We start from the raw sequence: 13644 nt of genomic DNA, 5'->3' as shown, positions 1-13644 counted from the left end.
GGCCGCCTGTTGGACTTACTCTTTTTGTTGACCTTTAAAACAGGTAAGATTTCATATAGATCTATTTTCTGTGTGTGTATCATAGCAAGCTTTGCTTCTACTGTATATTTAGAAAAAAGTGAATGACTGTAAAAAGAAATGTTATGAATGAAAAAGGTTATCTTTAAAAACCCGTTCAACCTCAATACGTTTAAATGTTTAAAGTTTTAAGAATCAAAATCCTACCGTTTACAATTTATATGCACCGTTTTTGTGTTGAACTATATGCTGTATTGGGTTTCCGCTCACCATTTCTGTCTGAATGAATGGGTATTAATTATTTACTGGAACATACCTGCAATGACACATGATATTGTAATACCAAAGCTTCCCTGTAGTACACAGGCAATATCCATTAATAAACAAACTCGACTAATCCACCGACCAAACATAGGCATTAGGGCTACATGTTATGGCGGTACTGTGCATATAGATGAATGCATCAGACATGTCCAGACATAAATTATCTTAACACACACACTTTAAATGCAGCCAGAGTCAGCCGGTCAGCAAATGACGTGTGTTCATAATATGTTATTGAAGACAGCAGAATGGAAAAAACATGGTTGGAAAGATGAATGAAAGGTTTGTTACTGATTGATGAGGTTATAAACCAGAAGAGGCTGAATCAGCACAATATGCAAATAAGGTTGAAGGGCTGAGTCATTGGTCAACTTGCAGTTTGCTTGAAAAATACTACGGAGCGGACTGCAAATTTGAAAGTAAAGATCTGAAATACAATCATATCGTTGTTTGTTATATTGGACCAAACATGTATTGCTCACCTGTTTTCCATTCTTAGTTTTCATGATGTCCAAAAGAAACTCTAAAGGAATGTGGGGCTTCTATGGTATGGAAGAAGTGGATTATGTGGCTCTTTTGTGATCAAATAAAGAACAGCTGAGGACCATGAAGACCACGGCTTCCCCCAATATCATCTCCAGTGCATTGGCACAACTGGTCACCAATGCTACGGATGTTCAAAACCGCACCTCGCCGCACACCTGCAGCATCGAAGAGTCGTACAAGTACGTCACTTTGCCTCTCTGCTACTCTCTAACGTTCTTGCTCAGCATCATCCTGAACTCCACGGTCCTCCTGCGTTCCTACCGCTGTAGGGGAGGCCACCAGTGGAACACTTCTCTGATCTACATGGTCAATCTGGCATCCACAGATCTGATGTACAGCTTCTCTCTTCCATTCCTCGTGGCTAGCTACGTGATGCGTGACCATTGGGTCTTTGGAGACTTCATGTGCAGACTGGTGCGTTTTCTATTTTACTTCAATCTTTACTGCAGTATCTTCTTTCTTACCTGCATATCCGTGCATCGCTACATGGGCATCTGCCATCCGATCAGAAGCATCACTTTGGAGAGCAAGCGGGCGGTTAGAGGCATCTGTACTGCCGTGTGGGTCGTGGTGTTCATACTTACCTGCCCCATCGTCCGATTTGCCAAAACCGGTGATGTGACAAGGAAGTTGGTGGATGGCGTGAACGAGGGGGTGGAACTTTGGTCAGCAGGAAGTGTGAATGCAGGGAAGGTGGAAGTTTACAGGAACTGTTGGGACGATGCCATAGACAGCGAGTTTTCTGAGTATGTACCCTACGGGATCGTTCTGCACGTACTCGGCTTCTTTTTTCCTTTTATCGTCATTGCGTGGTGCTACTCGCAGGTGGTGCGTACTATTTTTCAGACGCTGCACTCACAACCCCGCACACAGGAGGAAGGAGGAATGTGCAGCGGGACAGAAGGGGTCAAGGACAGGACGTCCGTCTCCATCTCTGGCTGTCAGCACGCTCCGTACATCAGCAGGCGCCGGAAGTCCATCAAAACCATCATCACCATCACGTTTCTGTTCGCCCTGTGCTTTCTGCCCTTTCACATCACACGTACGCTCTTTCTCATCCTCAAAGAAACAAAGGCAGCCGAGTGCCAAACCATGAAAATGGTCTCCATTTGTTACAAAATCACTCGGCCTCTGGCATCCTGCAATTCGTGGCTCAATGCACTGCTTTATTTCGTAACTGGGGACAAAAGCTTGGCCTGCTGCGGACGGACCAGCACCGCTCATAACACCCACCTTCTCTGGCCCTTACAGATTCTAGGAGGACAAAAAGAAGCAGATCAAGAGCACCAGAATCAAAATAAAGCGGATGAAGGGCATGAGAGTGACTCAAAATCCTCAGGAATGACATAGATTGACTACTGGTGGTCAGGAACACAGGAAAGACTTTCTCAAAGGGACTGTTTCAATGCTCTAAATATTATTTATTGTACATTAATATCCAAACAATTTCATAAAATCCTAGGTTTTGTTGCATGTATTATATTGTTCATATTAATATTTAATCTATAGCATTTAAAGCCTCCCATCTCTTTAGAATATTTTTGTTTGTGTTTGATTACCAAAAACTTTTAAACCAATAAATATAAATAAAAGGAAAGACAAAAAAAATTGTTCATGTAAATTGCTGACTGACAAAAAGAGTTAAGAGGTCAAAAGAATATACAAAAGAAACAGGAAGCAAAAAGTTACTAATTTACGTCTTGTCACAATTAAACCGATTAGCTCCAAACTATTAGCTAAACATATGCTTGTAGAGATGCTAAATTTGTGCTAACATTGAATATCATCATTATTTTCTATTTAAATGTTTTCAAATGCAGTCATTTTTTTAACTTTTTTTATTTGTTTTACTGTTTATTGTTTTATTTAGTACTAATTTACACCTTTTTGCAAAAGATGATAAGGTCACGTGTCGGCATCTCCCAGGCAGTCAGCGGTGCATACACACGTTCAAACTACCACCAAGAGTAAATACATGGACAATTCCAACGTTTTATCAATACATATCAACACTAAACGTGTTATATGGATGTTTTTCTACGTGCAAGTTAGTTTTACTATATTTCAGATAAGACATGCCATTTTCTTGTAGCTGCATGTTTGGTTTTGAGTGCAAATAGTGTTACTGTTGGTTGGTTGTATGAATGTCTGTCATTACGCAAGGTGACTCTTCTGGCAATCACCAATGAAAAATAACCTTATATTTTACATTTTCACTTTACGTAATTCTTATAACTTTTACATTAATCAAGTTAAGATAGAAAGCGAATAAATGTATGTTGTACACAAGGGCGAGAAATGTGCGCGAGAAGAATGAGTAACAGTAGAAAGATGTCACTTGGTCACTATTGGGCTATATTGCGGTGGTTTATCTCTACGTGCAATGTTTTTCTCCACCAGGACAAGTCGCTGTTGTACAAGGGGATGCACAATCTCAATTTGCTTGCGGGATATATTTTTTATTTTCTAATTTAAGAAATGACCGTAAAACTTTTAAAGCATCTCGTGTTTTAGGCAGTACCGGTGTAACTTAGACGTTTAGTTGACAGGGCTTTTACTGACGGATCCAGCGATTGCATGTTGGTTCGGGACTGGGTTGTCATTTTTCCGACAGCTTTATAAACTAGCAGATAAACTTGAAAGAAATATAAGCCGTGCCAGAAACATTTATCGCGACGTTAGAGCTAAAAGACTTTAAAACATATTTGTATTTTGCTCGATGTGTGTTAACTCTTTTACCTGCTGTTTGCTCCTTTCGATGTTTTGTTGTTTGCTCTGTTTGGATAAATTGGTTTGGATTAAAAGCCAAAGGACGCCGTCGAGTTGGAAGCTTTACGTTGAAGATAGTGCTGAATATTTACGATTCGTGGTTAAAACGCAAAGCTATCTTTAATGTGGATAAATAACTGTTTTCGGTTCACGTTTACGGCAACGAAATCAACCTGAGGAGTTTATACTAAGTTTGTGCGCGAACTGACAAACCAGCTGTAGTGAGAACTCACGAGTTATTAACTGCATTTCTGGATCAAACTGACACTGTTTTCATTTGAACATTCGTAAAAATGCGATAGACCCAGCAAAGCACTTCTTTCGAGTTAAATTGGGTGGCTGTTTTTGGCGAGAGGCCTGCTGGTCGGGCTTTTGCCGTGTGGGATTTGGGGCTCAGGCCGCGTCAGGGCGCTTTTAGCCCGGCCGTGAGTGACGCGCAGTGTCGGTGCCGGAGGACGAGCTATGGAAAGAATGGAGGTGGACCAGTGCGCAGGCGCAGGAGGAGCTCTCCGAAGGTCGAACAGCGCCCCCATGATCACGAACGTCAGGTAGGAGATCTGCACTGAATATAATGTCAGGTAGTATAACTATGTATTGAACATTAAATAAAATAGAATGTTAGGTAGAATAACTGTACTAAATATTACAGTAGAATGTATAGTAGTATAGTATTATTGTATTGAATATTACATAGAATTGAATTTTTATTAAAATAGAATTTAATAGAGTGTCGGGTAGGATATTGTACTGGATATTAAGTAGAATAGAATAGAATAGAATAGAATAGAATAGAATAGATAGAATGTTAGGTAAGAAAACTGCACTAAATACTTAATGGAATAGAATAGAACAGAACAGAATGGAATACTAGAAGAATAGAATAGTATGTCAGATAGAAGAAACTGAATAGAATGAAATAGAATAGTATAGAATGTCAGGTAGGAAAACGGCACTAAATACTGAATGGAATAGAATAGAATGTCAGGTAGAAAACTGAATAGAATAGAATGTCAGGGAAGAAAACTGCACGTAATACTGAATAGAAAAAAATGGAATAGAATGTCAGCTAGGAGAATAGAAGAGAATGTCAGATAGAAAAAACTGAATAGAATAGAATGTCAGCTAGGATAACAGAATACAATACAATACAATTCCAGGTAGAAGAACTGCACTGAGTAGTGAATAACATAGATAGAATAGAATGCTGAACTGCAATTATTACAAATTGAATAGAATTTATAATGTACACTACGAAACTGTACATGTGATAGTGATAAGTGTATAAAGTTATTATGGAAAAACTGTGGTCATGTTATCCAACAGTGATGGGATGACAGTATTCAGCTCTAATAATTCAGCTCGGTATCGTCGGAGCAGTGTGTCTGTAAATCCCAGCTGTCCGTCTCGGGTGAGTGTACAGTAGATTTGTGCACATCAGGGTTAGGCATTTCGACGGCACAAGTCAGTAATACATTGCCCTTATGTTGCAGATCCTTCCGCTCTCACCATTCTCACTGCCATGTGAGAGATCAGAGCACAAGAGACAGGTGAAAGACTTTGAAATAAATGTTGAATTGTGCTCCAGACTGCAGGTTGAGTACTAACATGACTATTCCTCTCCCAGATAGAACAGAGAACCTTACAGAGACTCAGGTAACCAAACTACACCTGACATACAATGAAAATATGTGCAAAAAGTAAAAAAATACTAAATTGATTTTGGTGTTGTCTTACGTTTTAAGTTCCTCTCATGTCGGCCCCTTTCCTCCTGTGAGTCATTGGCATGATCATTTGTCTCCAGTGAGTATTTTACCTTCAGTAGGTTTAAGCAAGTTTCAGGTAAACAGTTCTGAGTTTCTTTGTGATTCTGTTTATTCCCCTCTCCCACTCTCTGTTTGTCCCACACAGGGATTTCATTCCCAGGACAGCGGTGTCACTCCAAATTCCTCACCCAGTCCAACTCGAAGGTTTCGAGGGTCAGTTTCTGAATAAGGCAACAGTATTGGAATCATTATTTAAAGGGGTCATATGACATGGCTAAAACGAATATTATGGTTTGTTTTAGATGTAATGCAGTGTGTATACACGATTTAAGGTTCAAAAACGCAGTATTTTCCACATACCGTGCATGTTTGTATCTCCTCTTTGCCCCGCCTCTCTGAAACGCGCAGATTTTTAACAAAGCTCATCGCTCTGAAAAGCGAGGTGTGCTATGATTGGCTAGTTAACCAGTGCGTAGTGATTGGACGAATAGTGCAAGCGTGTGACGGAAATGTAACGCCTCTTACCATATTTGGAACATCAGGTTCCAGAGCAATTGTACTGACAGGTACGCCCACCTTACTTGCGTATACATTTGGGCGGTCTTAGTCAACTCAGACCACGAACTGACGTAGATTTGTGGGGGTGTGGTTACACGAGGCGTTTCAGGCAGGTCTGGTGAGCATTCGCTTTTAGATAGAATGCATCTTTTGTTCCGACACTTTAATATTTGCAATTTTACGTGTCTTAATACATGCATGGGCAACTTATAACACACCAAAGACACAGAAAAACACGTGTTCGCGCCATATGACCCCTTTAATATATAGAAAGTTACAGAACAATTATTGATTGTACATAATAACAGCTGTAATTTTTTTAGAATTTATTCTAGTTTTATTCCTTAAATAGTACCGATCACAAATGGTTTTGTTAAGCGACGCTTTCTGTGGTTTTCGGTTTTGAACAGAGGATCTGTAAGCTCCGGAGTGAGATGGCCATCAGTCGTACCTTTGAAAAGAAAAGGTAAGAGCACAGTAAACAGTTAAAATGTAAGCCTCTTAAATTGTATTCATGGGACCCATTGTAGAAATAATAAGAAATAATTTAAGGTTTTTAAATGCACTTTAAGTTGCTCAAGTGAGACCAGTTTATTTAGAAAAGATTTTTATTGTGTACTCTTAATTATAAATATGTATACAAGAAATGCATGTCAATAGCAATTTATGTGACATATCATTTTTCAAACTTTTAGTTCTGTGTTTTTTTCTTCTCAATTAAGGTGGAGTGGAATCAGATGGTCCGCCCAAAAAGCTCTTCGTCGCCGGAGTCACAGATCCTGCTCACGTAACCAGTTACACAGTCAGGTGAAGATTTGTAATGCTGCTTAGCCTTAGATGATAAACTGATTACAAAATAATCTCATACACCTTGTTAGTATTGGCCTATATCTTGTTAAGCGCCTCTAAAAAATTGTGTTTAACCCCCACATGCAGTGTTTCTCAGTCAATGGACTCTTCTTCCGGGGCTGCACCCGTTGGTTCAAACACCCAGGCCAGCCCCCTCTCTGTCTCCCACCCCCCACCTTTCTCATCTCACCACCCCAGCATGTAGACAACAGTATTCGTCACATCTAGACCTCTGGACACAGGTGTTTTTAAATGAAGACCAAGCTATACCTATTTCTGAATTTTGCGGGTGCTTTTGACAAGAGTCTTTCAATTCTCAGTCACTTCTGAAGGAAATTCATCCGAGTCACGACTTTGATTAGGAAGGAATCAAAGCACAATATGAAGACAGTGTCAAAGTATTGGATGTAACCAAATTGACAGCAAAAGCTGTCCGCTGTTGTGTAATTTGCGAATAATTGTTCTGCTAGTGTAAGGATCTTCCGTGCCTATGGAATAGTACCTTGTGTATGAAACAGTATCTGCAATAACAGATTGCAATGAAAATCTGGGCGTTCTTTACACAAGGATTATAATGTGTTTTTACTTATCTCAATGTTGTACAAACTGAAGAAAAGCCAGACTTGCACCTTTGTTTTTTGGTACTTCTTCAGCTTCCATTAATCCGGTCCAAAGGTCTGGAAACTTATCCAGAGCAAAAGGTATCTTGAAAACCTGACAGTAAGGAAAGAAAGTATTGAGATCAGTTGGCTGTAGCGGCCATCTGTTGTTTATATGTGTATAGTGTATAAATATGTGAATAATCAAATGTTATTTTAGTAGGTATTAAACCTACATTTCTTTTATGTTTGTCCCAGGGGTCTGATATCTGTAAATATGTTTCTTTTTACATGTTCATGTTAGTCTGGGCTTAAGTTTTAAGTTAAAAAATATACTTCAAAGTAATATCAGAGCACTCACACAATTCCCACAGTTTGATTGTTGAGTTTTTAGATAAGTCGGACATTCGGATGACTTAAATTTCTGAAGATAAAAATAAAATGACTTAAAATAAATAACTTAAAAGGTGTTTGGTAAAGAGTGGCAGTTTGACACCGTGTCTACACTGTGAGTGATGTGACAAAACTAATGCTATTGTGGGAATGACAATTTCATGTCATGCAAATAATGTCACGGTGCAAAAGTAAAAAAAGGCTTTATTTTCTTTAGGTAAAACATCTATTATTTTCTATTGGTTTGGGGTAAAATATAACTTGACAATTTTATAACATTTAACAAAGATTAAAAAAAATAACATCTGTGACTATGACAGTGACATTCTAGTTTTGTTTCATCACATGGCTTGCTAATGTTCTATAGATTGAAGGGAGGTCAGTGTACACAGAAATTCACACCACGAATGAATGTGTTTTCCCCAATAACAAAAAATCTCCCAAAAACTTGTGGAGCAGAGCTATTGAGATGCTTGTGAATTATGTACAAAAGTCAAGATTTTAAAACGCTTGCATGGGATGGGCTATTGTAGAAATAGGACACAAGAGACCATTTTTACATTCATGCAATCAATCATAGTTTTAGTGATATCATGTTTCTTTTAATATTTGCACAGTGTTAGACTTTGTTGTTAATCGATATTGCTGTTACATGAGTGGGATCATATTCACTTTTATTGTAATGGATTTTTTGTTTGTATGTTTTATTTGTTTTACTTGGGAAGTGTTTGGATTTAGCTAAACGTCAGACACAGCGGTTCTGGATTGTGGCTGGATGAATTGTATTAGGATCAAAACAAATTGTTACTCACATAAATGATATAGTCCCTAAAACCACATGCTGTTCTTACAATAGCCCTTAAGCAAACACAACTGGAATCCCTTCACTAACATCAACAGATTTCACATAAGACTTGATGGCATTATGCAATTCACATTGACTGTGGCACATGTTATTCTGTTATCTCTGGTTACAACCCGTCGAAACTTGCAGAACTTACTGTAAAATCGGTGTAAAGGTGTTTGTCAACCGTATTGTATCTCCCAAAGTCATCATTTTAATAGCAGCATAGCTTGTAGGTCTGTAGAGCTGTGTATCATACATTTAACTCTGTTTTCTTGTTAAATATTGAGTGGAATAGATCATTGCCTATCATCTTCACACATTTACTGTTGAACTCTCAGTAATGTGATGAAATTGCCTTACAGGTTTTGAATTCCAAAGTTACTTGCACTGTTTGTCATTTGCAATTTCTGGTTGTTGAGGTCCTTGAGATTTTCAAAGTTTGATACTAATGTTTATGGGTCTTTATGTTAAGTGATTACGAAGTGCAATACGCATTGTATAGTATACAAATAGCTGGAATTAGTATTTGTCATGTTTCTTAAGATAATCAATGACGTTATTTATAGAAAACCCAAATTAAGACTTGTTTTGAATGTGAACAGGGTTGTTTTCTCGTTAAATCATTTTAATTTACCATGTTTTTATTTTTCAAACCTTACATGTGATCTGTTTTGTGGGCCAGAGATGAAAGTCAAGGATGTGTGTGTTCCTGTTACAAAGTTGTTTAATAAGATATGAAATGGGATGAATTTTGTAAGCACACTAGAAACATTCTAAAGAAATGCCAAAGCCAATAGCGTCTGCTTGTAGATTGTTCAAACTATATTCAGGAAGCCAGAAAAATAAAAGTGAAAGATAAATATTTTTCCAAAGTGTTGGTAGCAAAAGTACATTTATTCCCTCTGAGTCAGAAATTAATTTCAGTAAAGAAATTACCGTTTCATTACCGTGGAACTATGTATATTATACCATATAATCTTATGAACAAGAGCATAATAAAAACTTGATTTTTATGCTGTCTCTTTACACTGAAGTAAGACATTACATGTGAAGCTTCAAATTGTTTGTATGGATTTTATATAAAACCAGAGTCGCTTCCTACATGTTTGCTGTTAAAACGGCTTGTTTAATTAGTCCTGTTTAATATATACATATTCCTATATACTACATACAATATAAGCTGTATGTAGCAGTGAAAGAAAACTGTATGTTGTTGCTTGCAAGGTGCCACATATGCCTACAATCAGCATCTCACTTCACAAAAATCCCTACTGAAATACAAAAAGCTAAATGTTAAAAATATTTTACAAGTACATGTTGGTTTAAGCACAACACCACTGTCCTGTTAACCCCCTTTCAACTGTGGGCAGATCAGTTTCCATAAACACAAAAAAAATTCCATTCCACTTCTGATCAAATGTGTGCGTCCTAATCCACAGTCGAAAATGAGAAACAGGTGCCTGCAGCCTTTACAGTTCTGTAAAGCAAAACATCAAACTGTAGCTTCTTAAGATGGGCTGTTCTTGGCTGTTTCTCTGAATGCCTTCATGACCGATGGGTACATCTCAGCGGGACAGCAGGGGCAGATCACTGGAGTTCATTATCAGACTGGAATCCAGATTTAAGCTCTCTGACAACAGAAAAAAACAGCAACAAGGTTTGCTCAAGTCAAAATATTTCTGCACATTAAAGTAAAAATTTCTGGTTGAACTTATTTTCATCATAAAATGCATTTAATCTCCGTTCACTTGAGGATATGGACACTCACCCTGATCAAAGTTTGGTTTTTTAGTGGAACCCTCTCCAAGCCCTTCGATATCCACCAAATCACTGTTCACATCGGAGTCATTTAGAGCACTCAGCGTCACATCTGATAATAGAGAACCAGACAAAATATTAAAACCACACCACTTGCATTGGGAGAGCTAATAAATACTCTTAGCACAAGATTTCAATTTTTTTTAATAAAAGTGAGTCACCTGCTGGTTTTGGATTCTTTATTGCGGGTTGTAAAGATGAAGATCTCTGCAATCCTGTCGTCACAACAACCTGAGAGGTTGGCATGGCGATAACAGTGGGGGCCACTGATGCTGGAGGGGGTGGTAGCATCACAGTGGTTTTCTTCATTGTTTTTTTAGGGAATTCTGAGGTGAGGGGTACCCTACTGTCTTCATACAGCTTCCTTTTAACTGTAGTCTTAATCTGGGCACTACAAAATCAAATAACAACACAGTTGTTAGAATGCACATATCAGAATGCATTCATCGATGAAGGGGGGTTGCTTTCTGCTAGTCTATATCCTGCATGACACTTTGAAATTTCATGTCAGCCAGATGTAGAATTGAGGTGTTAGATTAAGGATCTTACACAGTGCGTTCCTTTATGACAGAGCTGATGCTGTTCAAATCTTCCCCAAACCGCCGCACTGCCGAACGCAGCATCTCAATCTCTGTGTCGGTCCATTTGGCTCTGAGAGATGGTAAGAAGCAGCGTACACAAGAAAATATCTCAGTTTAGACACACAATCAAATTCCCTATTTTTTTAATGTCATATAAAATATATAATGATTGAAATATAAATGATGAATGAACAAAAACATAAAAAATGGCAGAAGGTGAGAAAAAATATCATCTGTGTGTGGACCGTCTGATGATCATCCGATCAAGCAGACTTTAGGATTTTAACCAAGGAATAAAACTAACCCAAGACCTTTATACACATCTAACAGCTAAAAAGCGAAAAGACGCAAATATGAAATAGTGTAGAAAATAGGTTTTATAAACATCTAATAGTGATCTTACCCAGCAGGAGATGAGTCTGCCACTGGATGCAGCTGCATTGTCAATTCACCCAGTTTGGTGAATGCAGCGCCTGCAGCCGAGAAGATCTCACCCACCTGACGAAAATGTAAATACATTACTCTTCATACATTTTATAATAAACAGATTTTAATTGAAAATGTTAAAAATACAGAACAGGTAATGCAAATAATTCACCTTTGTGGAAGCTGAAGTCATGCTGCTGGAGTGATGATTTTAGGTAAATAGAAATCCAAAACAATTTAATCCCGCTTTAACCTGACGACCCCTAGCTAAAGCGTTCAAAGTACGGATTATTTGTGCATCTACCGAACTATCGTACGAATATGTTATGTTCTTTTTATTATGTATAAAATAGAAAACCTCTATAACAGTATGAACGCACGATAATAGTTCGAACTGAAAACTCCCAGAGTACAATGCGGCTCGAAGACGAGCCGTGCAATTGGTCAGTACTCAGCCAATCAAATGACTACGCAACATCCACGACGATTGCCGAATGCCGAGTAGTAGCGACAATAGACGAATATAACCGACTCCAGCCGATATACATCGCAGTGATTGTCGATAGGAAGAGAGAGGCTTGCCTTTCATCTCGGATGTAGCCTCTTCTTCTTCCAAATTCGAAAAGAAGAATCGGTGGTTGTTTTCGGGGAAAATGCCGTCGCTTTTATTCTGTGGGCCTAAACTGGCCGCCTGTGGAATCGTGTTAAGCATATGGGGTGTCATTATGCTGGTAAGGATTATAAGCTTCGTGACATTGCTTGCTAGCTGCAACGTTGGATAATGTGAATCATTTGCAACGACAGGAATCTTGTTTTGCCTTAATAATCGTTAGTTTGATTGGCAACGTTTGAATGTGCATAAATAGTCTGTTCAGTTAGCTATTTATCAGCAGAATAAGCAAACACCTCTAGACATAGAGAATATTAACAGCAGGTGTTATAACCATGGGATGGGATGGCATGGGATGTGAAGGCCTGAATACATCATCACCATACTACCTTAATAATAACATACCTTGTAAAAATATTTTTCATAGGTATAAATAGACCATATTATCTCGTTTGAATTCAATTTCATATCTAATTCCACCTCATTATATATGAATAAACATAATATTTGCACCTAATTTTGTGAAATTAAAGATGCACAACAAAACCCTGTTATTCTGCACTGATTTTCTGTTAGACAATGTTGGGGATCTTCTTCAGTGCAAAATCTGCTGTGTTGATCGAAGATGTTCCCTTTACTGAGGAAGACATCCGTAATGAGTGAGTAACTGTACTTTATGTTAAATCTGTTTCGTACTGTCTGTCATGTGTCAAAGGACAATGTGATCAGATATCTCTTAATAAACAATTGACTTGTGTATTATATAAGAATTATGTTGGTTACATATTCACCATATTGGGAATTTTTCTAAGTGCATTGAGTAAATTGACGTTTTTTTCGCTAAGACACTTTAACACGCAAATGTTATCTTGTTTTGAACAGCAAAAATCCACCACAGACGGTTTACGGACTCTACAATCAAGTTGGCATTAACTGCTTCATCGCTGCTGCCATCTATGTAGGTGTTGGCGCTGTGTCTCTGTGTCAGGTTCGCCTTAACAAACGCCAAGAGTACATGGTGACATAAACCCAGAGGATTTGATCTTCCCTCCAGTTATCCCCAATTATTTATTTTGAAAAGACTTGTGCAATGTCAAAACTGTAGATTTCCTTTTGTTGCGTTTACTGAACTAGGTGCATTTAAGCTATGACTTAGAAATGAAAACAATACTGGAAAAGAAGTTTTATCGTAATTAATGTAAAGTCAAATAATAATGGACAGACACACGCTGTGTGCACATATTTTATGTACTGTAGATGCATGATTTATGGAATAGATATTTTCCTTATAGAAAAGAAAATGCGACTACGTATTGCTTTTCTGATGAATAAGACACAGGAACTATGTCTTGATGTGTGTAAAATGTGGGTGTATGGTGGATAATTTTATGTTCAATATGTAAGTGTTAAATGTGTGGTAAATGTGATTTTCTTTTATTAAAGTATGCCCTTCAATCATTTTCGTGTATGCTTGTATAATATGTTCACCTCAATAAAAAACTGGAAAAAATCTTTATTTTTAGACTAAATTAATTAAATAGCA

The 13644-nt window shown here is 37.9% G+C and overlaps 4 protein-coding genes across 4 annotated transcripts; 3 read left to right on the top strand and 1 right to left on the bottom strand.

Annotated features, from left to right (window-relative positions):
- Positions 1-948: 948 nt before the first annotated feature.
- On the top strand, positions 949-2326 carry LOC130546433 (P2Y purinoceptor 3). Its single transcript, XM_057321699.1, has one exon. It carries the CDS (start codon positions 949-951, stop codon positions 2236-2238), a length of 1290 nt encoding a protein of 429 aa, XP_057177682.1. The 3' UTR covers positions 2239-2326.
- Positions 2327-3292: 966 nt separating this feature from the next.
- LOC130546466 (P2R1A-PPP2R2A-interacting phosphatase regulator 1) lies at positions 3293-9679 on the top strand. The gene is made up of 9 exons (XM_057321748.1): positions 3293-4205; positions 4981-5065; positions 5148-5204; positions 5282-5310; positions 5400-5457; positions 5566-5633; positions 6389-6444; positions 6701-6785; positions 6915-9679. Exons 1-9 carry the CDS (start codon positions 4120-4122, stop codon positions 7030-7032), a joined length of 642 nt encoding a protein of 213 aa, XP_057177731.1. The 5' UTR covers positions 3293-4119; the 3' UTR covers positions 7033-9679.
- Positions 9680-9798: 119 nt separating this feature from the next.
- On the bottom strand, positions 9799-11896 carry lg22h17orf49 (linkage group 22 C17orf49 homolog). Its single transcript, XM_057321749.1, has 6 exons — positions 11664-11896; positions 11469-11563; positions 11034-11135; positions 10646-10875; positions 10435-10536; positions 9799-10296 (listed from the first exon to the last, which is right to left on the bottom strand). The coding sequence occupies exons 1-6, from the start codon at positions 11682-11684 to the stop codon at positions 10232-10234; spliced, it is 615 nt and encodes a 204-aa protein (XP_057177732.1). The 5' UTR covers positions 11685-11896; the 3' UTR covers positions 9799-10231.
- Positions 11897-12011: 115 nt separating this feature from the next.
- Positions 12012-13559, top strand: rnasekb (ribonuclease, RNase K b). The gene is made up of 3 exons (XM_057321110.1): positions 12012-12222; positions 12678-12760; positions 12984-13559. The coding sequence occupies exons 1-3, from the start codon at positions 12145-12147 to the stop codon at positions 13126-13128; spliced, it is 306 nt and encodes a 101-aa protein (XP_057177093.1). The 5' UTR covers positions 12012-12144; the 3' UTR covers positions 13129-13559.
- Positions 13560-13644: the final 85 nt, after the last annotated feature.

The sequence above is a fragment of the Triplophysa rosa genome, linkage group LG22 (genome assembly GCF_024868665.1).
Source record: "Triplophysa rosa linkage group LG22, Trosa_1v2, whole genome shotgun sequence".
NCBI lineage: Eukaryota > Metazoa > Chordata > Actinopteri > Cypriniformes > Nemacheilidae > Triplophysa > Triplophysa rosa.
The sequence above is the reverse complement of the archived record's forward strand: the minus strand, read 5'-3'. Positions and strand labels throughout refer to the sequence as shown.